The following is a 25,106-nucleotide window of genomic DNA, read 5'->3' as shown; positions in this document are numbered from 1 at the left end:
TAGCATTGTCTAGAATATGGCTTGGACACATCTTTTTGGTTGTTCCTCATGGTTTTCTAGCAATTTCCTGCCCCACTAGCCATGTACCTCCTGCTGGACAATTGTCAGACATTCTTTAGATAATTTACAGTACAGTACAGTACCTTTGATGCTAATGGCCGGTTGTCCAGACAGACAGTACTCGCTCACACTGGCTTTGAGAGGACAAGTATAGGCACTAATTACCAGGAAGTTGCTGAGAACAGGATACCAATACAATATATGGCTTACATCATTTTCCCAAAAATTCTTAAAAATCTTTATTTCTTACATGTGCATGAATAAATTCACCTACACGCCTTGACATGCTATCAATGGGGTTATTAACCCCTTAGTGTCCACCCATATGCCTTTTTACAGCGGTCACTAAAGGGCCTTAGGCTAAGCCGCCATTTTTTTTACGGCTGCCCAGTCTAATTGCTGCACGGTTCCCCCGTTCAGAGGGGAGTGGGATCTCTGCTCTCACAAGAGAGCCCCGGCCCTGCTCTAACAGCCTAGACTGGAAGCAGTGCCAATCCAGGCTGTTTAACACTTTATATGCCGTGGGCCTGCCGCATGTAAAGTGCTGACAGAGGGAGGGGACTCCCTCTGTCTCCCATCGGCACCCCGTAAATGCCGATGTGTGTGAAGGCTGGCTGTGGTCTCGTGTAGGCCCCAGACTAGGCTAGAGTAATTACCAGGAGGCTGCTCCTCTCTGGCGCGCTGCTGGTCAATGTCAGAATAGCACTGACATTAAAATGCAATTCACTATAGGGATAATGCATTGCATTTTAAAATCTATCAAAAAGCTGTCTGTTATAGTCCCCTTTTGGGACTATTAAATTAATTAAAAAAGTAAAAAAATCCCATTAAAAAATTATGCTTTTATTTCCATTGAAAATACGCTTTTCAGTAAATAAAAATAGCAAAAATAAAAATCTCCTCCATATGTTTGGTATTTCCATGTCCATAATGACGCATATTTCACAAATATTACATAAATTATCCCCTACGGTGAACACCGTAAAAAAAAACAAAAAAAAACCATAATTGCTAATTATTCTTAGTTGCCACGGAAAAAAACGTAATAACAAGCGATCAAAAAACGCCATTTGCTCCAAAATAATACCAATTAAAAATAGAAGTCGTCCCGCAAAAATCAAACCCACACACAACTCCATAGAAAGAAATAGGGATCGACCGATATAGATTTTTTAGGACCGATACCGATAATCTGGAGCTTTCAGGCCTATAGCCGATAATTGATACCGATATTCTGTGCATTTTTATTTTATTTTTAAATAAAAAAATCCTACACAAATCTGCTGTTAGATTAACATGTTTATTGTTAACATTTAGATTTTTTTGTAAATCTTTCTTTTTCATTGGTGATATGAGTCAAATACAACAAATTGTACCACTTCTTTTTCTTTTTTTTTAAATATCAGTCAAAAGGTAACAACTAACAAGAAAGAACAACAATGTTCAAATGTGGACATCACCTGATTCACCTCCCACCACCACAGGTTGACATGTTTCAAACTGTAGCATTCTTAGGCTACTTTCACACTTGCGGCAGAGAAATCCGGTAGGCAGTTCCGTCGCCAGTTTTTTTGGCCAGAGATAAAACCGTAGCATGCTGCGGTTTTATCTCTGTCCTGATCAGTCAAAAAGACTGAACTGAAGGCATCCTGATGCATCATGAACGGATTGCTGTCAATTCAGAATGCATGGGGATAAAACTGATCAGTTCTTTTCTGGTATAGAGCCCCTGTGATGGAACTCTATGCCGGAAAAGAAAAAGAAAAGTGTGAAAGTACCCTAAGTTGTAACCTCCTGGACATTCGAAACATGTCAACCTGTTATGGTGGGAGGTGATGTCCACAAGATGAAACCTGTGATATAAAATTAAAAATAAATACAATGCAAGTGCAACGGTAGATTTATCCAGTGCTGGAATTTATCCTTTCACATTTATGTGCCGAGAACCCGCCTTGGTACACAATGAGAGAATATTTAGAATTTCTTTAATACTTCCAGTTGAGAAGGAGTACATTGTAGTGCAGAAGCACAACATTTCTGCATGTTCTCCTGTTAAACGGCTTCTGTTTCTTTCGTAGATTGCTGACACTTCACTAAATACACGCTCACTAGGTACAGAGGAGGGTGGAGAGCAAAGGTATCTTCTGGCATAAGAAGCAAGGGTTTTAAAGCGTGCCTCATTTTCTTTCCACCACTCAAGTGAATTGTCCTTTCTATTGATCACTGGTTCTTTCAAATAAAGATGAAGCTCATCATCAAGGCAGACTTTTGGTATAGTTAGAGAATTCTCTACATGAGGCCCCAATAGAAGGCTGAACATGGCATCAATTTGGCCATGTTTAAGCCTTTTTTCCATGTGTTTCCTTTTTGGGTATTTATAGGTTTCTGTTGCATCTTCATCCTGCTCTTCCAGACTAGTAGTACTAGTAGTAGGCTCTTCCAGACTAGTAACATCAGGCTCTTCCAGATGTGACCTTTCTGGAACCTGCAACTCCTTTCGCATATCTTCTGTCAGCCATTCTTTTGCCTTGCTCAATACATTATCAGAAGAGAAAGCATGATGTTTGAATCGAGGATCTAAAAGACATGCCAACACTACGTTTATATTCTCTTCATACTTCAAAAAATGTTTGTTGAGGCTTTCCTTCATGACCTCCCTAAGCGTTTTAATGCCTCATGTAGTGAGCCCTTCATTCTCTTGAAGCATCTTCAGCACTCTCACACATGGAATGACGGATGACACACTTGAGTCGTTATGGCTAACCTCTTTGGTCACTTCCTCTATTGGGAGGAGGGTCTGAATCAGATTTGCTACAATCTCCCACTGATCAGCATTAGGGCAAGAATATCCTCCATGTTCACCAGCGTAGATGCTAAGAGCTTGCTTTTGTTCCAGCATTCTTTGTAGCATATGGAGTGTGGAGTTCCACCGTGTTGGAACAGCCTGAATCAGGCTGTTTTGGGGCAGGCCAAGGTCTGACTGAATGCACCTCATTCGGTGCTTGGCAATGAATGAATGGTGGAAATGACTTGTGCACTTCTTTAGCATGGCAATTATGTCGATCACAGCTCTCTGGCTTGACAGACCATCATTTACTACAAGTTGCAGGGTGTGTGCCATGCAGCTGAGATCTGACACTTCAGCAAGCTTCATTCCTTTCACCATGTTTGCTCCACTGTCTCAAAGCACAAGCAGCACTCGATCTTTGGTTATCCCCCAGTCATCAAGCATGCCTAGAAACATTTCTCTAATGTACTCGCCAGTGTGGGATCCTTGCATCGCCTTTGTGTTCAACACCAACTGCCTTTTTGTCCATCCATTATCAATGAAGTGACACGTAAGACTCATTAGTGATTCTGTTGATCCAGACCAGCAGTCAGTAGTGAATGAGAGTGAATTGCCAGCGTCCTCTGGTTGTGACATTGTTTTCACTTTCTGAACCACCTTGTGATGAATCTTTGGCAGCATTTCTGTTCTGTAAAACTTTTCATTTTTCAGTGTGTACCTTGGCTCAACTATGGACATTAAGCGCCTAAAGCCAGAGTTAGACACCATTGTAAATGGCTGGTTATCCGTAACCATCATCTCTGTGATTGCTCTGTCCAGAAGTTGGGATCTTTCATTGGACTTTTGCCACTTTGTGCGTTTCTGAAATAGGTCTTTTATTTTTGGCTAGAGTAAAGTTGGTGTTTGAGATGATTCCCTTTCTTTTTCTGCATCATTAAATAATTCAACATGATTAATTCTTAGATGGGTCCAAAGATTTGATGTACTCTTTGTTTTTGCAGTTGCAGATCCCATGCTCACATTGATTTTGCATGTGTTGCACATTGCCCATCCTGGGGTGGGTTGACTGAAATAGTCTCAAACTAAACTTTAATTTTTTCTTTGTGCATCCACCTGCATTGAAAGAAGAGGGTAACATGACTACTAGTGCTATTAGCCTTTTAGGAACAGTACAGATTAAGGAACAGCGCGCAAGAAATATGTGGAATTGAGGGGGGAGTCAAAAATATATATATTTGTGGTCAGGGCTAGGATGGTGGAAGTGGGAAAGGGGAAACCCTTAACCCTGAACCTAGAGGCTGGGGTGTGCCGGGAGCCACGGTCGCGGGTACGCCAAGAAAAGGGGCCAAAGACTCTGAATGGGTAACATAGTTTTATTGAATATCACAAAGCCAGTGTACGGAAGGCCTGAGAGATTTCTGCCTGGGGATTTGGTATATAGCGGGCGAAACAGGACGAACGCCAACGCCCCATGCAGCGGATGACATGTGCGGGGACCTGATGCTTGGAAGCTGCCGACGCAGCCCCAATGCGGAAGGAATGACCTGAAATGGTACTGGGGTCGTGACCCAACCCCTGCATCAGGGACCGGACGAGGGACATGAATTTTGATGTGGTGAGTGGCTTACCCACGCAAGGCAGAAGAGGGGAGTCTTGTGGGGAGACCGTGAAGCAGTACGATAATTGCCACAGAACCTTGACCGGGCACCAACGGTTACCTGAAGGGAAGAACTTGATCTCCGTGGGAGGACCAGACTGGTTGGTTTTGGAGGACGGGAGAAGGAGGACAAAATGGTCTGTGGACCAGACTAGGTGGCGTTTCTGGAGGAAGCTATGACGCCCGGAACCCGACGTGAATTCACCAGGCCTGAGGAAGCCGTAGAACCCGAGGTAAATAGCCGCCTTCAGAACCGTGCTGAGAGAGGGCCCAAAAGGACTGCCGTCTAAGGCCGAGGATAGGGCTCTGAACAATTCCCCCGACACCGGCAGTCTACGGGTGCGCGGACACTTCCCCTTCTTCTGCAGACCCCTGAGTGTTGCCTTGACGGCTTGTGAAGCAAGGATGGAACCCCCATCTGGCTTGGCGATCATGCGATAATGCTGGAGCCCTGCTAAATATAGCTTGATGGTGTTGTGCGACAAGGAGAGGCGAGTGTGGCAAAATGCAATGAACGCCAAGACATATGAGGTTTCCTCCAGCTGACCCCTTGGGAATTCTCGAGCAAACTTGCTGAAAGCTGTGAAGCCGGCCTGATAATTCCTGGCTGTGTTGTGGGAAAGAGAACCCTTGACCAGTCTCTCTGCCTGGACCACCAGGGATGCTAATGAATGAGCTGAGTGGAGGATCTGCTTCGGGCATTTCCTGAAAGAAAGTGGAAAAACAGAAACGAGAGAGGGCGTCAGCGGCAGTATTGGAATCCCCTGGAATGTGAGCACAACGGACGTGGAAGTTGTGGGTGAGGGATAGCCACACTAATTTCCGCAGTAGAGCCATTACCCGGAGAGATCTGGACCTGCCGGAATTGATAATATCGACCAGGGACTGGTTGTCCGTGACGAACAAGACTGGCAAGTTGGACCAGGAGCTGCCCCAGACCAAGGCGGCAGCCACGATGGGATATAATTCCAGGAAAGGAGAAGACCCGATGGCAGCTTGGTCTGCTTGGATTTCCGGGGGCCACCTGGTCGCCAGCCAGTGGGACCTGAAGATGGCGGCAAAGCCGATGGAACCGGCTGCATCCGAGAAAATAATCGGGGAAGCAGAGTCCCAGCAGGGGACGAAGAGGGAAATGCCGTTCCATTCTGAAAGGAAGGTGTTCCACATGGCAAGATCCGAGATGGCGTGGCGGTCGAGGTGGACAACAGAATCCTGGTCACGAACTGTGGAAAGAAGATGCAACAGGCTGGCCAGAAAAGACCGGCCCTGGGGCATGATCTTCGTGGCGTGATTCAGCAGACCCAGTAAGGACTGAAGCTCCGCCTTGGTCAGGGACAGAGCGCTGACCGCCCGGGAGATGGCAGAGCGGATCCTGGTCAACTTTTCAGGTGGCAGACTGGCCTCCATCTTGACGGAATCTAATGTGATGCCCAGAAAGGTCACCCTGGTGGCAGGGCCCTCGGTCTTGGAGGAGGCCACGGGCACCTGGAGGAGGGAGAAGAACTCCAAGAGGGTAGCGGGAATTGAAGGGACCGGATGAGGATTCTCAATGAGCAAGAAATCGTCCAGGTAATGAATTACCATGGGAAGACCTCCGTGATGCACCAGGATCCAATGGAGAGCCCTGGCAAACTGGTCGAACAGCCAGGGGCTGCTCTTGGACCCAAAGGTTAAGCGGTTGGCAAAATAAAACCTGTCCGACCAATTGATACCATAGTACCTCCAAAGATGCGGGTGGACCGGGAGAAGCTTGAAGGCATCAGCTATGTCTACCTTGGCAAGCCAGGACCCAACCCCCGACTGGAGAATGAGCTGAATGGCTTCCTCAACTGACGAGTATTGCATGGAATACTCCTCAGAGGGGATAAGGGAATTCAGGCTTGGGGTGGATGACATATGAGGCGCTGACAGGTCGTAGATGAGGCGTTTTTTATTGGAGGATTGTTTCACAACCAGCCCGATAGGGTTGATCCGCCAGGACTGAAACGGAATGTGGAGAAAGGGACCGATGATGAAACCCTTTTCCACTTCGGATTGAAGGAGGGCATCCACGGCCTCCGGGTCACCGAACGCCGAACGCAAATTGGGACCCTCCCATGACCCGTGAGGCAGGGTGATGAGCCCTGTATGGAAGCCCTCCTTGAACCCGGCCAAGAGGAAGGCTACGAAGAGACGGTCTGGGTGATCCTGCAGCAGAACAGCCAGAATGTCTACATCAATGTCGGCTAGTCAGGAGCTCTTAGACGATTTCCTGGTACAGGCCGAACGCGGATGGGCCCGAAAACATGCCGAGCAGATGTGAAGAGCTCGACAGGAGTTAAAGGCACAACCCCCCGCATTGAAATTGTTGCAGACTTGGCTGCTACCTAAATAGACGATTGGTCTGCCTAGTTTGTCCATGGTAGCCGAGGGCTTGGTGGCCCCGGAAGTACTAGGAGCAGCTCCCGGCTGGGAAGGATGAGCCTGATCGGGACACCAGTCAGCAGAATGGAATATGGACTGGCAAGAGGTGCAGGAGGGAGCTCTGAGACCGGCGAAATGACGGCAGAACAGCTCCATGTCAAGATCAGCCCAATTAGTCATGAACTGAAACTGCGACAGGGCTGCTGCCGCCTTAGCAGAAAAGGACCTGTGGTAATCGTAAAACGCTGAGCCACCGTACTTGTGGCCCAGGTCCGACACCCGATACAGGTAGGTATCAAGCTCCTCCCTCCTGGACGGATTGGCAGAACAAACAATGTCCGGATACAGGCTAAAGGCCAGGACAAACTCGGGAATGGACAGTTTGCGGTTAAGTCTGGCGTCTTTGGCCTTCAAGACCACCGAAACCTCCCCGCAATTAATGATCAGATTCTCCGAGATGTCCTGGGAGGCGATAAGGATGGAGGCTAAATTCACATCCTTCCCAGCCAAGATGTCCTTCTTGATATGCTCGGGGATGAAGTGAGACGGGGCAATCAGAGGACCAGAAGCTGGCCTACCTGCCACATCTGGAGGTGGGGAGGGAGCCACCACCGGGGAGAGTGGGATTGCCGAGGGTCTGGACTCTAGGGCTGCAACCCTGGCCTGAATGTCGCACAGAGAACTGGCAAGCCCGCTGATAGAGGACTGGATCTGAGACAAGACTTGCTGGATGGAAGGAGAGCTAGACTGAGTTTCCACTGAACTCGGGGCCGTCATCAGCAAGCGGTATAATTCCGCCTTGCGGGCTGACGCGGGATGACTAATCCCTCTGCGGTTGAGCTCGGTGATCAGTCTAGGCACGGTCCAGCTCTGTAAGGAAGCGCTGACGGAGTGACCAGAAGCCGATGTTCCAGGAAGGGAAATATTGTCTTCCATCTCAGATACGTGCGACATCCTTGACCTGCGGAAGAATGTAAATGAGAGGAAAAACGAAGCTGCGGACGCGAAGGAGCAGCCGAAAATGAAGATGAAAAGCGAGGGAAACTAAACTATTTAAAATACTTACCAGAAGACGCCCAAGACCAAGGAAAAGGAGATCTGAATCCGAATGCGAACCGGTAAGCTAAAGAAAAATCCAGACTTTCAGAAGAGGAAGACAAACAAAAAATACGGTCCTCAGAGGGACCGAACAAGACCTGAACTTACCTTAGGAAAGATTTTAAAACCTTTGACTGACGCGAGCCGAAAAAACGGACCGAACCTGCGATCTGAAGATAATGCATATGAGGACCAGGTGAGCGACAGCTGGGAAGCGAGATGGGAGGCGAACCCCCAAAGGAAGCGAAGACAGGTAAGACGCCAGAAGAGGAGCAGTCAACCAGACTGGCCCAGGAGATGGGAGAGCCTGAGACAGGACCCAGGGGTACAAGGGACAGCCGACTGGAAGCAAGAAGCATGGACAACCCACACCCGTGAATAGCAGAGAGACCAGGTAACTGAGAACTGAAAAACAGAGCTGGGCGATCCAGGAGGAAGGAGGAACCCCGGGCGAACTAGGGTAGAGACCTGGGCGATCCAGGAGAAAGAAAAAGAACCCCAGGCGAACCAGGGTAGAAACCTGGGCGATCCAGGAGAAAGAAGAACCCCAGGCGAACTAGGGAAGAGACCTGGGCGATCCAGGAGATAGAAGAACCCCAGGCGAACTAGGGAAGGGACCTGGGCGATCCAGGAGACAAACACGCGAACCGGGCGAACCGGAAAAGAGACGACCCTGGGCGATCCAAGGCTTGAGACAGGACGAACACCGCGAGGGAGAGAGCCCGGGGACCCGGGAAGAATAAGCCATGACAGAAAATAAGGCGAGAATGCTGTGATGCGGAACACTCGGAGAGACCGAGGGCCGTGGTGTAATGGAAAAAGGTGGTGTGATAGAAAAAGGACAACCAGAGATGAGGCCCAGAGACATGAACTAGCGACTGCGGAGGCCGACATACTCGGAGCATGGAACAAGACTCCGCAGTGGCTGGAGGAAACACATGCTGCAGCTGGGGGACGGCCCGATGGGTTAGGACCTGAGCATTCATGTTGTGTTCTGTAGGCGCAAGCCGCAGGCGTCCAACAGGTGCAGCCTCAGAACAAGCGTGCGTTTATTGTTGTGCGCCCCACCAGACTATGGGAACGCGCGACAATAGCCCCAGAGACACGCAAGTACCTCCAGGGAAGCAGAGAAAAGACCAAGCCCCAGTGGACAGAGGGGGGCAGACAGAAAAAAGATGAGGGAGGGTAAGGGACAGGCATTCAGACCAGACAGATGCGGGAAGCGAGTAGTGATTGCGAAAATTTGCATACAAATTTTTGCATAAAAACTGAACTAGTATTCTCGCAAAAATCGAATATTCGCAAATACGAATATATTTTGCGATAATCTAAATATTCGCGAATTCTCGAAGTGCCGATATTCGCGAGTAAAATTCGCAACTCGAATATTCGTGAACAACACAAGAAGCGAGACCCTGGCGGCCGATTCACCCAGGCAGCGTGAGGTGGCAGGCAGGAGCTGCGCTAGACATACCTTGAGATGCCGGGAGCGAAAGAAGGCCGACGCTGGAGACGCAGCAGGAGGAAGCTGAGGGGCAGACCTGGAAGTGAGGAGGCCACAGCTGAGGACCGGAGCGCACTGCACGTGTGGTGTCCTTGACGCCGGGAGCTGAGGAGAGCCGAACGCTGGAGAAGCAGCAGGAGGAAGCTGAGGGGCGGACCCGGAAGGGAGGAGGCCACAGCTCAGGACCGGACTGTACTGCACGCCGCTGGAACGTCAGGCTGGAGAGGAGGTGAGTGCCGGCCTCCCACAATTACAGGCTGCGCTGCAGCCTTAACTATATAACCTGTCCTATTTTCTGCGCTTTGCGGACAAGAATAGGCAGTTATATTAAAGGCTGAGTGTCCGTGCCATTCCGCAAATTGCAGAACGTGCATGGACGCCATCCGTGTTTTGCGGATCCGCGATTTGTGGACTGCAAAACACACCAAGGTCGTGTACATGAGGCCTTATACATACCTCATATTACACATATACAGTGTATAATACCTCGCTCATAACTACATCATACGCTCCTTAGAGTCCTTATATACCTGATAATAGTATACATAATATACACTCACCTAAAGAATTATTAGGAACACCTGTTCTATTTCTCATTAATGCGATTATCTAGTCAACCAATCACATGGCAGTTGCTTCAACGCATGTAGGGTTGTGGTCCTGGTCAAGACAATCTCCTGAACTCCAAACTGAATGTCAGAATGGGAAAGAAAGGTGGTTTAAGCTATTTTGACCGTGGCATGGTTGTTGGTGCCAGACGGGCCGGTCTGAGTATTTCACAATCTGCTCAGTTACTGGGATTTTCACGCACAATCATTTCTAGGGTTTACAAAGAATGGTGTGAAAAGGGAAAAACATCCAGTATGCGGTAGTCCTGTGGGCGAAAATGCCTTGTTGATGCTAGAGATCAGAGGAGAATGGACCGACTGATTCAAGCTGATAGAAGAGCAGCGTTGACTGAAATAACCACTCGTTACAACCAAGGTATGCAGCAAAGCATTTGTGAAGCCACAACACGCACAACCTTGAGGCGGATGGGCTACAACAGCAGAAGACCCCTCCGGGTACCACTCATCTCCACTACAAATAGGAAAAAGAGGCTACAATTTGCACGAGCTCACCAAAATTGGACTGTTGAAGACTGAAAATTTTTTGCCTGGTCTGATGAGTCTCGATTTCTGTTGAGACATTCAAATGGTAGAGTCTGAATTTGGCGTAAACAGAATGAGAACATGTATCCATCATGCCTTGTTACCACTGTGCAGGCTGGTGGTGGTGGTGTAATGGTGTGGGGGATGTTTTCTGGGCACACTTTAGGCCCCTTAGTGCCAATTGGCCATCGTTTAAATGCCACGGGCTACCTGATCATTGTTTCTGACCATGTCCATTCCTTCATGACCACCATGTACCCATCCTCTGATGGCTACTTCCAGCAGGATAATGCACCATGTAACAAAGCTTGAATCATTTCAAATTGGTTTCTTGAACATGACCATGAGTTCACTGTACTAAAATGGCCCCCACAGTCACCAGATCTCAACCCAATAGAGCATCTTTGGAATGTGGTGGAACAGGAGCTTTGTACCCTGGATGTGCATCCCTCAAATCTCCATCAACTGCAAGATGCTATCCTATCAATATGGGCCAACATTTCTAAAGAATGCTATCAGCACCTTGTTGAATCAATGCCACGTAGAATTAAGGCAGTTCTGAAGGCAAAAGGGGGTCCAACACTGTATTAGTATGGTGTTCCTAATAATTCTTTAGGTTAGTGTATAATGTGTGTTATATATATACCTCATACTATTATACATATACCGTGTGTATTATATACCTCATATTCATACTACATCATACACACATTATAGTATGTAATTGTAATGCGTGTATGATGTAGTATGAGGTATATAATATTATAATACATATATAACACACTGTATATATGTATAATAGCATGAGGTATATATAACACAGTATATGTTATGTATATGTATACTATTATCAGGTATATAAGGACTCTAAGGAGTGTATGATGACGTATGAGCGAGGTATATGATATAATATAACACACTGTATGTGTGTAATATAATGAGGTATATAAGGAGTCCTTATATACCTCATTATATTACACATATACAGTGTTATATATCATATACCTCGGTCATACTTTTATCATGCACTCCTTAGAGTCCTTATATACCTGATAATAGTATACTATCATATACTGTGTTATATACCTCATATAACACATATACAGTGTGTTACAGGGAGTGTAGAATTATTAGGCAAGTTGTATTTTTGAGGATTTATTTTATTATTGAACAACAACCATGTTCTCAATGAACCCAAAAAACTCATTAATATCAAAGCTAAATATTTTTGGAAGTACTTTTTAGTTTGTTTATAGTTTTAGCTATTTTAGGGGGATATCTGTGTGTGCAGGTGACTATTACTGTGCATAATTATTAGGCAACTTAACAAAAAACAAATATATACCCATTTCAATTATTTATTTTTACCAGTGAAACCAATATAACATCTCAACATTCACAAATATACATTTCTGACATTCAAAAACAAAACAAAAAACAAATCAGTGACCAATATAGCCACCTTTCTTTGCAAGGACACTCAAAAGCCTGCCATCCATGGATTCTGTCAGTGTTTTGATCTGTTCACCATCAACATTGCGTGCAGCAGCAACCACAGCCTCCCAGACACTTTCAGAGAGGTGTGCTGTTTTTCCTCCTTGTAAGGCCTCTTTCACACTACAGTATGTTGAATTCAGTGTTTTGCGTTCCGTTTTTCACGGATCCGTTGTTCCGTTTTTTGCTTCCGTTGTGGTTCCGTTGTTCCGTTCCGTTTTTCCGTATGGCATATACAGTATACAGTAATTTCATATTAAAAATTGGGCTGGGCATAACATTTTCAATAGATGCTTCCGCAAAAAACGGAACGGATACGGAAGACATACGGATGCATTTCCGTATGTGTTCCGTTTTTTTTTGCGGACCCATTGACTTGAATGGAGCCACGGACTGTGATTTGCGGCCAAATATAGGACATGTTCTATCTTTTCAACGGAACGGAAAAACGGAAATACGGAAACGGAATGCATACGGAACACATTCCGTTTTTTTGCGGAACCATTGAAATGAATGGTTCCGTATACGGACCGTATACGGAACGCAAAAAACGGACCGTATACGGAACGCAAAATACTGTAGTGTGAAAGAGGCCTAAATCTCACATTTGATGATGGACCACAGGTTCTCAATGGAGTTCAGATCAGGTGAACAAGTAGGCCATGTCATTAGATTTTCTTCTTTTATACCCTTTCTTGCCAGCCACGCTGTGGAGTACTTGGATGCGTGTGATGGAGCATTGTCCTGCATGAAAATCATGTTTTTCTTGAAGGATGCAGACTTCTTCCTGTACCACTGCTTGAAGAAGGTGTCTTCCAGAAACTGGCAGTAGGACTGGGAGTTGAGCTTGACTCCATCCTCAACCCGAAAAGGCCCCACAAGCTCATCTTTGATGATACCAGCCCAAACCAGTACTCCACCTCCACCTTGCTGGCGTCTGAGTCGGACTGGAGCTCTCTGCCCTTTACCAATCCAGCCATCTGGCCCATCAAGACTCACTCTCATTTCATCAGTCCATAAAAGCTTAGAAAAATCAGTCTTGAGATATTTCTTGGCCCAGTCTTGACGTTTCAGCTTGTGTGTCTTGTTCAGTGGTGGTCGTCTTTCAGCCTTTCTTACCTTGGCCATGTCTCTGAGTATTGCACATCTTGTGCTTTTGGGCACTCCAGTGATGTTGCAGCTCTGAAATATGGCCAAACTGGTGGCAAGTGGCATCTTGGCAGCTGCACGCTTGACTTTTCTCAGTTCATGGGCAGTTATTTTGCACCTTAGTTTTTCCACACGCTTCTTGCGACCCTGTTGACTATTTTGAATGAAACACTTGATTGTTCGATGATCACGCTTCAGAAGCTTTGCAATTTTAAGAGTGCTGCATCCCTCTGCAAGATATCTCACTATTTTTGACTTTTCTGAGCCTGTCAAGTCCTTCTTTTGACCCATTTTGCCAAAGGAAAGGAAGTTGCCTAATAATTATGCACACCTGATATAGGGTGTTGATGTCATTAGACCACACCCCTTCTCATTACAGAGATGCACATCACCTAATATGCTTAATTGGTAGTAGGCTTTCGAGCCTATACAGCTTGGAGTAAGACAACATGCATAAAGAGGATGATGTGGTCAAAATACTCATTTGCCTAATAATTCTGCACTCCCTGTATATGTATCATATATACCTCATACTACATCATGCACACATTACAATACAATTACATACTATATAATGTGGCACTGTGTATGATGTAGCACGGTCGAGGTATAGAATACATGATATAACACACTGTATAATAGTATATAAGCCTGAGGTATATAAGGTGATTCAGATTGTAGGTAACAAACTATGACGGCACACGTATTTATTTTACCATGGCACAACTGTATAGAGTCTAGACTGTAATGGTGGCAGACGCAGGCACTCTGGTTCTCGCCTCTGCCCTACACACTGACCTCCTCCAATGACGTCAGCGTCTGCTATGGAGTTCCGTTCGGCACGTTGCAGGCAGGCACGCCCACAAGCGTAGTCTCTCCTGTACTCCCGCGATAGTTGGCAATGGCAGCCGAAAGACATGGCCGGACTCAGACTTCGGACGGGCACATGCGGCGGGCGCCATAAGCATTATCGGTGGTATCGGTAGTTTAGATACCGATAACTTGCAAAAACATGAATATCGGCCGATAATATCGGCCAAACCGCTAATCGATCGATCCCTGAAAAAAAAATACAAAAAATTATAAGGAACGCGACAATTAAAAAAGGAAGAACCACCCTTGGGCAGTAAGGCCCAAAACAGGCTGGTCACTAAGGGGTTAATGATGGTCTGAGGAATGTTCTGCCATGCTGAATGCATTTGGGCAAGCAAGCCATCAAGATCTGCTGTTTAAATCTAAAGATGCATTTACACCAACAGATTATCTGACAGATTTTATGAGCAATCATTGGTCAGATGGCCGTTGGTATCTGGTGGGACCTTCCATCGCCCTTTTGTATCAGTATAAATGGTGTCCGTGTGCAGTATAATAAATCTTCTACATTAAACACCAAGTAATACTGGATCACATATTATTTAACATTCCCTAATTGACTCTTCTGATTGATTCATCAGAATTACACCTGAAATAAATTTCAAGAAATAGTTCATCTGTAGTGATAGAATTCTTCATTATCATTGGATGGTGTTTATATCTGAATCGCAGGCCCTTAATATTAATCCACGAAAAAAAAGATGATTTTATGGAGCGCGCCTTCCAGTTTGTTTACTTGAGAGTGACAGGACTGTGCTTCCTACTGTCCATTCTACTCCCTCCCTCCGAGTCCAGCTGCTGTATCTGTCATCCATTATAGTCCAGGTCTCATTCCCCGGCCTGCACTCTCCCCAGCAGCAGGTGTGATACAGTGATGTCATTGCACCTGCTGGGCTGAGAGGGAGAGCGCACAGACCTGAGATAATCCCCCGGCCTGTGCACTCTCCTCAGCTCAGCAGGAGAGATGACGTCATCACATCATGTCTGCTGCTGGGAAGAGCATGATGTGCTCGGTATTACTTTATTAATTTTATTCATAGTATAGGAGCTTCACTGATATAAAGGGGGGCACTAAGGGACAGTACTACTGCAGGAGGTGCCCAAAGGGGGCATAGCTGTCGGGCCACTAAGGAGAAGTATTATTGTAAGGGGCATAACTATTGTGTGGGGGCACTAAGGGGGCATAAGTACCTTTTTTGGAGACATCAAGGGGGCATTCTTCTGAATACACTAAACAGGAATTCTACTGTGAAAGGGACTCTTAGGGTAGATAACTATGGTGTGGGAAACTAAGGGGACATTCAGCGCCTCTTGTCCAGTGCTAGGAAATGTTTTATTTATATGTATTTAAAATTACTGATTGGGTGGAGGTTGCAGGGAATTTGCTCATGATTAAGGATGAGCGAACCCGAATGTATAGTTCGTACCGAATTTTGGGGTGTCCGTGACACGGACCCGAACCCGGACATTTTCGTAAAAGTCCGGGTTCGGGTTCGGTGTTCATCGCTTTCTTGGCGCATTTTGAAAGACTGCAAAGCAGCCAATCAACAAGCGTCATACTACTTGCCCCAAGAGGCCATCACAGCCATGCCTACTATTGGCATGGCTGTGATTGGCCAGTGCAGCATGTGACCCATCCTCTATTTAAGCTGGAGTCACGTAGCGCCGCACGTCACTCTGCTCTGATCAGTATAGGGAGAGGTTGCAGCTGCGACGTTAGGGCGAGATTAGGCAGTGATTAACTCCTCCAAAAGACTTCATTCAGAGATCGATCTGCAGCTATGGATGATTGAACTGCTGCTATTGAATTGCTCACTGTTTTTAGGCTGCCCAGAGCGTTTTTCAGTCACTTTTTTCTGGGGTGATCGGCGGCCATTTTGTGTCTTGTGGTGCGCCAGCACAAGCTGCCAACAAGTTTTTTGGCTAAATCCAACATCAGGGTCAAGCTGTCACACCAAGTGCATTTAACCATCAATAGTCTGGTTATTTTTTGGCCATATACTACATCAGGGGCAAGCTGAGCCTGTCACCAAGTGCATTTAACCCTCAATAGTGTGGTTGGTCAAGCTGTCACACCAAGTGCATTTAACCCTCAATAGTGTGGTTATTTTTTGGCCATATCCCAGTCTAATTCTGTCCGTAAACGTATACCTGTCACCCAGCGCTTAAATAATAGGCCTCAAATTTGTAGTCTGCTAAATCTGTGGTTATTGCTGTGGCTGGGCAAGTTATTTAGTGTCCGTCAAAGCACAGTTTTTGTTCTGGGTTGAAATACAATTCCCAATTTAGCAATTCTCTAAATTAGTGGTTTCTGCTGTATCAGGCCTACTTTAAATTTATCCCTAAAAGGGAATATTAGATTCAAGGTGCAGATGGGGTCATTCTCAATAACTTCACACACACGCTACTGTGCATATCCCAGTCTAATTCTGTCTGTAAACGTATACCTGTCACCCAGCGCCTAAATAATAGGCCTCAAATTTATAGTCATCCAAATCTGTCGTTATTGCTGTGCCTGTATTAGTGTAATACGGTACCTAAATAGATAGCCAGATAGTGTTAGGTGTCTTTAAAAAAAGGCCTGAATTTGAATTCAATACATTGGGCCAAATAATATTTTTATTGTTGTGGTGAACGATAACAATGAGGAAAACATCTAGTAAAGGACGCGGACATGGTCGTGGTGGTGTTAGTGGACCCTCTGGTGCTGGGAGAGGACGTGGCCGTTCTGCCACAGCCACACGTCCTAGTGTACCAACTACCTCAGGTCCCAGTAGCCGCCAGAATTTACAGCGATATATGGTGGGGCCCAATGCCGTTCTAAGGATGGTAAGGCCTGAGCAGGTACAGGCATTAGTCAATTGGGTGGCCGACAGTGGATCCAGCACGTTCACATTATCTCCCACCCAGTCTTCTGCAGAAAGCGCACAGATGGCACCTGAAAACCAAGCCCATCAGTCTGTCACATCACCCCCATGCATACCAGGGAAACTGTCTGAGCCGCAAGTTATGCAGCAGTCTCTTATGCTGTTTGAAGACTCCGCTGGCAGGGTTTCCCAAGGGCATCCACCTAGCCCTTCCCCAGCGGTGGAAGACATAGAATGCACTGACGCACAACCACTTATGTTTCCTGATGATGAGGACATGGGAATACCACCTCAGCATGTCTCTGATGATGACGAAACACAGGTGCCAACTGCTGCGTCTTTCTGCAGTGTGCAGACTGAACAGGAGGTCAGGGAGGAAGACTGGGTGGAAGACGATGCAGGGGACGATGAGGTCCTAGACCCCACATGGAATGAAGGTCGTGCCACTGACTTTCACAGTTCGGAGGAAGAGGCAGTGGTGAGACCGAGCCAACAGCGTAGCAAAAGAGGGAGCAGTGGGCAAAAGCAGAACACCCGCCGCCAAGAGACTCCGCCTGCTACTGACCGCCGCCATCTGGGACCGGGCACCCCAAAGGCAGCTTCAAGGAGTTCCCTGGCATGGCACTTCTTCAAACAATGTGCTGACGACAAGACCCGAGTGGTTTGCCTGAAGCGAAGCATTAACGTTCTGAACCTTAGCACAACCTGCATGACCAGGCACCTGCATGCAAAGCATGAACTGCAGTCGAGTAAACACCTTAAAAACAAGGAAGTCACTCAGGCTCCCCCTGCTACCTCTTCTGCTGCTGCCGCCTCGGCCTCTTCTGCTGCCGCCGCCTCGGCCTCTTCCTCCACCTCTGGAGGAACGTTGGCACCTGCAAACAGGGGATGTACCACCAACACCACCACCTCCGTCACCAAGCATCTCAACCATGTCACACGGCAGCGTTCAGCTCTCCATCTCACAAACATTTGAGAGAAAGCGTAAATTCCCACCTAGCCACCCTCGATCCCTGGCCCTGAATGCCAGCATTTCTAAACTACTGGCCTATGAAATGCTGTCATTTAGGCTGGTGGACACAGACAGCTTCAAACAGCTCATGTCGCTTATGTCGCTTGCTGTCCCACAGTATGTTGTTCCCAGCCGGCACTACTTCTCCAAGAGAGCCGTGCCTTCCCTGCACAACCAAGTATCCGATAAAATCAAGTGTGCACTGCGCAACGCCATCTGTGGCAAGGTCCACCTAACAACAGATACCTGGACCAGTAAGCACGGCCAGGGACGCTATATCTCCCTAACTGCACACTGGGTAAATGTAGTGGCAGCTGGGCCCCAGGCGGAGAGCTGTTTGGCGCACGTCCTTTCGCCACCAAGGATCGCAGGGCAACATTCTTTGCCTCCTGTTGCCACCTCCTCCTACTCAGCTTCCTCCTCCTCTTCTTCCACCTGCTCATCCAGTCAGCCACACACCTTCACTACCGACGAGTGGTTGCTGCCGGTGAGCCTCAAGCCCGGCCTGGTGGTGTGCGATAATGGGCGAAATCTCGTTGCAGCTCTGGGACTAGCCAGTTTGACGCACATCCCTTGCTTGGCGCATGTGCTGACTTTGGTGGTGCAGAAGTTCATTCACAACTACCCCGACATGTCAGAGCTGCTGCATAAAGTGCGGGCCGTCTGTTCACGCCTCCGGCGTTCACATCCTGCCGCTGCTCGCCTGTCTGCTCTACAGCGTAACTTCGGTCTTCCCGCTCACTGCCTCATATGTGACGTGCCTACCAGGTGGAACTCCACCTTGCACATGCTGGACAGACTGTGCGAGCAGCAGCAGGCCATAGTGGAGTTTCAGCTGCAGCACGCACGGGTCAGTCGCACTGCGGAACAGCACCACTTCACCACCAATGACTGGGCCTCCATGCGAGACCTGTGTGCCCTGTTGCGCTGTTTCGAGTACTCCACCAACATGGCCAGTGGCGATGACGCCGTTATCAGCGTTACAATACCACTTCTATGTCTCCTTGAGAAAACACTTAGGGCGATGATGGAAGAGGAGGTGGCCGAGGAGGAGGCGGAAGAGGGGTCATTTTTAGCACTTTCAGGCCAGTCTCTTCAAAGTGACTCAGAGGGAGGTTTTTTGCAACAGCAGAGGCCAGGTACAAATGTGGCCAGCCAGGGCCCACTACTGGAGGACTATGAGGATGAGGAGGAGGTGGAGGAGGATGAGGATGAAGCATGGTCACAGCAGGGTGGCACCCAACGCAGCTCGGGCCCATCACTGGTGCGTGGCTGGGGGGAAACGCAGGACGATGACGATACGCCTCCCAGAGAGGACAGCTTGTCCTTACCCCTGGGCAGCCTGGCACACATGAGCGACTACATGCTGTAGTGCCTGGGCAACGACAGCAGAGTTGCCCACATTTTAACGTGTGCGGACTACTGGGTTGCCACCCTGCTGGATCCACGCTACAAAGACAATGTGTCCACCTTACTTCCTGCACTGGAGCGTGATAGGAAGATGCGCGAGTACAAGCGCACGTTGGTAGACGCGCTACTGTGAGCATTCCCAAATGTCACAGGGGAACAAGTGGAAGCCCAAGGTCAATGGCAGAGGAGGAGCAAGAGGTCGCCAAGGCAGCTGTGTCACGGCCAGCTCCTCTGAGGGCAGGGTTAGCATGGCAGAGATGTGGAAAAGTTTTGTCAACACGCCACAGCTAACTGCACCACCACCTGATACGCAACGTGTTAGCAGGAGGCAACATTTCACTAACATGGTGGAACAGTACGTGTGCACACCCCTCCACGTACTGACTGATGGTTCGGCCCCATTCAACTTCTGGGTCTCTAAATTGTCCACGTGGCCAGAGCTAGCCTTTTATGCCTTGGAGGTGCTGGCCTGCCTGGCGGCCAGCGTTTTGTCTGAACGTGTATTCAGCACGGCAGGGGCCGTCATTACAGACAAACGCAGCCGTCTGTCTACAGCCAATGTGGACAAGCTGACGTTCATAAAAATGAACCAGGCATGGATCCCACAGGACCTGTCCATCCCTTGTGCAGATTAGACATTAACTACCTCCCCTTAACCATATATTATTGTACTCCAGGGCACTTCCTCATTCAATCCTATTTTTATTTTCATTTTACCATTATATTGCGAGGCTACCCAAAGTTGAATGAACCTCTCCTCTGTCTGGATGCCTGGGCCTAAATATATGACAATGGACTGTTACAGTGGTGGCTGACGTGAAGCCTGATTCTCTTCTATGACATTCAGACTGATTCTCTGCTGACATGAACCCAGATTCTCTGTTATGGGACCTCTCTCCTCTGCCTGGGTGCCTGGCCCTAAATATATGACAATGGACTGTTGCAGTGGTGGCTGACGTGAAGACTGATTCTCTGCTATGACATGCAAACTGATTCTCTGCTGACATGAAGCCAGATTCTCTGTTACGGGACCTCTCTCCTCTGCCTGGGCCTAAATATATGCCAATGGACTGTTCCAATGTTGGGTGACGTGAAGCATGATTCTCTGCTATGACATGCAGACTGATTCTCTGTTACGGGACCTCTCTCCTCTGCCTGGGTGCCGGGGCCTAAATATCTGAGAATGGACTGTTCCAGTGGTGGGTGACGTGAAGCCAGATTCTCTGTTATGGGACCTCTCTCCAATTGATATTGGTTAATTTTTATTTATTTTATTTTTATTAATTTCGCTATCCACATTTGTTTGCAGGGGATTTACCTACATGTTGCTGCCTTTTGCAGCCCTCTAGCCCTTTCCTGGGCTGTTTTACAGCCTTTTTAGTGCCGAAAAGTTCAGGTCCCCATTGACTTCAATGGCATTCGGGTTCGGGACGAAGTTCGGATCGGGTTCGGATCCCGAACCCGAACATTTCCGGGAAGTTCGGCCGAACTTCTCAAACCCGAACATCCAGGTGTTCGCTCAACTCTACTCATGATGGGTGCCAACCTGGCCTTGTTATGCCCCTCGGTCTACTATTAGATTGTGATCTTTTTGGCCACCACTGTTTTAGTCAGTTAATTCTTGTATTTTGTGCCATACCTTTTATGTGGATTTTTTTATACTGAAATGTAATAAAATTTCAATAGAATATTTTGGTATATTATTCATCAATAATAAAATGTCTTTTGTTCTTGGCAGATGACTGTACCAGGAACTTAGAGAAACATCTGGTATCTTCGGATTTTGAAGTAGATGAACGTGGTATCACACGAGATACATTTGAAGAGCATGCCAATATCCAAGATATATTTTCATCCAATCTCAGCAACAATGCATCATTTGATTCTTTTAAACAGGTCCGATCTTCTGATTCATCACAGACTGTAACACAGAATACAAGTCACAGCAGAGGTGCTAAACATCCAACAGCTTATGTAAGAGAGAAGACATTTTCATGTTCAGAATGTGGAAAATGTTTTACCAATAATTCATCTCTTGTTAAACACCAGAGAATTCACAGAGGAGAGAAGCCATTTTCATGCTCAGAATGTAGTAAGCGTTTTTCTCAGAAATCACATCTTGTTGTACATCAGAGAGTTCACACCGGGGAAAAGCCATTTTCATGTTCAGAATGTGGGAAATGTTTTAAGCAGAAATCAGCTCTTGTTACACATCAAAAAACTCACAGAGAAGAGAGGCCATTTTCATGTTCAGAATGTGGAAAATGTTTTAAGCATAAATTGGCTCTTGTTGTACATCAGAGAGTTCACACCGGGGAAAAGCCATTTTCATGTTCAGAATGTGGGAAATGTTTTAAGCAGAAATCGGCTCTTGTTACACATCAAAAAACTCACAGAGAAGAGAGGCCATTTTCATGTTCAGAATGTGGGAAATGTTTTAGCAATAATTCATATCTTGTTGTACATCAGAGAACTCACACAGGAGAGAAGCCATTTTCATGCTCAGAATGTGGGAAATGTTTTAAGCATAAACAAGCTCTTGTTACGCATCAGAGAATTCACACAGGAGAGAAGCCATATCCATGTTCAGAATGCAGTGAATGTTTTAAGCGGCTATCGACTCTTGTTTTCCATCAGAGAGATCACACAGGGGAGAAGCCATTTTCATGCTCAGATTGTGGAAAATGTTTTAAGCAGAAATCAACTCTTGTTACACATCAAAAAACTCACAGAGAAGAGAGGCCATTTTCATGTTCAGAATGTGGAAATTGTTTTAAGCATAAATTGGCTCTTGTTGTACATCAGAGAGTTCACACCGGGGAAAAGCCATTTTCATGTTCAGAATGTGGGAAATGTTTTAGCAATAATTCATATCTTGTTGTACATCAGAGAACTCACACAGGAGAGAAGCCATTTTCATGCTCAGAATGTGGGAAATGTTTTAAGCATAAACAAGCTCTTGTTACGCATCAGAGAATTCACACAGGAGAGACGCCATATCCATGTTCAGAATGCAGTGAATGTTTTAAGCAGCTATCGGCTCTTGTTATGCATCAGAGAAATCACACTGGTGAGAAGCCATTTTCATGCTCAGAATGTGGAAAATGTTTTAAGCAGAAATCAACTCTTGTTACACATAAAAAAACTCACAGAGAGAAGCCATCTCCATGCTTAGCCCTTTAGTGACCTCCCTTATGTGTTTTGTTTTTTTATTCTTTTTATTGAAACATTTTACATTTTTAAAACAGGGACAGAAATAAAAAAGGGGAGGGAATTATAACAAGATTTCTGGAATTATACATTGTTTGAAATAGTCCATCTATATCATGAAGCAACTGATAAAAATGGGTTTCTAGCAATCAGCATATTATAAAATATAATAATAGTATGATAAAAGAAAAAACATAAAAAGGGGAGGGAAAGGGAAGGTTAAGTTTGAAGAGCGCTCAAAGTACCTTTTATAAAGAGGAGATAATGTACCAGGAGGTATACTGAAATGGTTTGACTATTTCAGAGAGGATGAAATGTGTGGTCAGAAAAGTCTTCCATTTTCGAAAGAATTTAGTAGCAGAGCTCTTTTTGTGCCTTTTTGCCTCGATCTGATCATACAGAACTGTATCTTCAGTTGTGAAATCACTGTTGATACGTCTGGCATTAAGCTGGAGAGCCAGTGGTGTAATACTACTCTTTTGGCCACCAGCAATATTGAGTGGAGGAAGAGAGGAACATTTTGAGGGCGAGTAGCTTGGTGTGTTGGAAAGCGAATATAGTAAAACAACAATGTTTGAGGGGGAGGTTGATCGACCAGTATGTCCTGACATACTATCAGACTTTCCCAAAATTTTGAGACCTGACGGCATGACCATATGCCATGCCAAAAATCTGAAGCTGGCTTTTTACATTTGGAGAAAGAGTAAAGAGCAAGGGTAAATCAGATCCTAGGGAATGATTTATCCAAAATAAAAGAAGAACTTGAGGTGCTAGTGGAATAGAAGTGTTAGTGATAGGTATACCACTTGGTACATAGTTACATAGTATATAAGGCCGAAAATATACAATTGTCCATCCAGTTCGGCCTGTTATCCTGCAAGATGATCCAGAGAAAGGAAAAAAAAAACACCTGTGAGGTAGAAGCCAATTTTCCCCACTTAAGAGGGGAAAAAAATTCCTTCCCGACTCCAATCAGAATAACTCCCGATCAACGACCCATCTCTAGTAGCTATAGCCTGTAATATTATTACGCTCCAGAAATACATCCAGGCCCCTCTTGAACTCTTTTAGTGAACTCGCCATCATCATCAGTTCCATAGTCTCACTACTCTTATCATAAAGAATCCTCTTCTATGTTTGTGTACAAACCTTCTTTCCTCCAGACGCAGAGGATGTCCCCTCATCACAGTCACAGTCCTGGGGATAAATAGATTATATATTTATACATAGTTATTAGATCTCCCCTCAGTTGTCTTTTTTCAAAAGTGAATAACCCTAATTTTGATAATCTTTCAGGGTACTGTAGTTGCCCCATTCCAGTTACTACTTTAGATGCCCTCCTCTGAATCCTCTCCAGCTCTGATATGTCTGCCTTGTTCACAGGAGCCCATGAACTGTACACAATACTCCATGTGTGGTCTGATTTGTAAAGTGGTAGAACTATTCTCTCATCACGGGCATTAGCCCCTTTGATGCAACCTATTATCTTATTGGCCTTGGCAGCAGCTGCCTGACACTAGTTTTTACAGCTTAGTTTGCTGTTCACTAAAATTCCTAGGTCCTTTTAGCCAAAATAATAGGTGAAATTTGGGACAATAAATGATGCGATCTGGGAACCTGGAAGAGGCTGAAAAGTTAAAGCCATATATGGCATTATGCATCATTTTGAAGTAAGATTCCACCATCTCTCATTTATGACACAGGAGCGAACTTTTGCGCACCCTTCAAGGATTTTTTCACTGATTTGTAGAAAAGCTTGGATGGTAAAACTTTTCGTGAAGTTTTCGGACATGGCTCTGTAAAGGTCCAAAAGTGATACTATTCATGGAGAGCTTCCCACAATATTATCAAAGGTGTTTGTGGGTGCTTTTTTGGATAAGTCACGAACTTTGTGCCTCCAAAATCCTAGCACTTGCATTATATGAAGAAAGTGAGAGTCTGGTATTGGAGTTGGTATTTTTCCTTTAGTCCCGCGGAGACAACCTTTTTGTTTCTCCTCCACGTGCATCAGATGTACTGCCCTAACTATCCCTCTGGATTTCCAGTCCTCAGATAATCTTGCATGTTTCCCTTCAGGAAACTCAGGATGATTCCAAAGCGGCATTTTTTTTAGATTGAGTGGGGAAGTCTGAATGCTTTCCTGATGACTTTCCATGATACCACTGTATCTCTTATCAGTACTTGACCTCTGAGGGGAAGAGCAGCCAAGTTGGAATGTGGGCAAGACACCAGGCCCCAAGGAGCCACTAGGTTTTGTTCCAGATCTTTGTTGGAGATGTGATCTGTGTCATGAAAGCCAGTCCATAATCTGTCTCATTAGGCAAGCAATGTATCCCTGTGTGTTTGGAAACTTCACTCCTCCCTCAGGCTTCCATAGCATCAGTTTTTGTAGGGATATCCGGGGACGCTTCCTCGACCATATGAATTTAG

At 46.2% G+C, this 25,106-nt stretch overlaps 1 protein-coding gene across 1 annotated transcript in view; it reads left to right on the top strand.

Moving 5' to 3' along the window:
• The window catches only part of LOC122941910 (zinc finger protein 3 homolog), a 41,020-nt gene extending 17,429 nt beyond the window's left edge, over positions 1-23,591 (top strand). The window contains exon 3 of the mRNA XM_044299408.1: positions 21,205-23,591. Coding sequence (XP_044155343.1) covers positions 21,205-22,649 — 1,445 coding nt within the window. The 3' untranslated portion in view covers positions 22,650-23,591. The remainder of the gene's footprint in view (positions 1-21,204) is intronic.
• Positions 23,592-25,106: the final 1,515 nt, after the last annotated feature.

The sequence above is a fragment of the Bufo gargarizans genome, chromosome 6 (genome assembly GCF_014858855.1).
Source record: "Bufo gargarizans isolate SCDJY-AF-19 chromosome 6, ASM1485885v1, whole genome shotgun sequence".
Taxonomy (NCBI): domain Eukaryota; kingdom Metazoa; phylum Chordata; class Amphibia; order Anura; family Bufonidae; genus Bufo; species Bufo gargarizans.
Note: the sequence above shows the minus strand (reverse complement) of the source record. Positions and strands in the feature narration are given on the sequence as shown.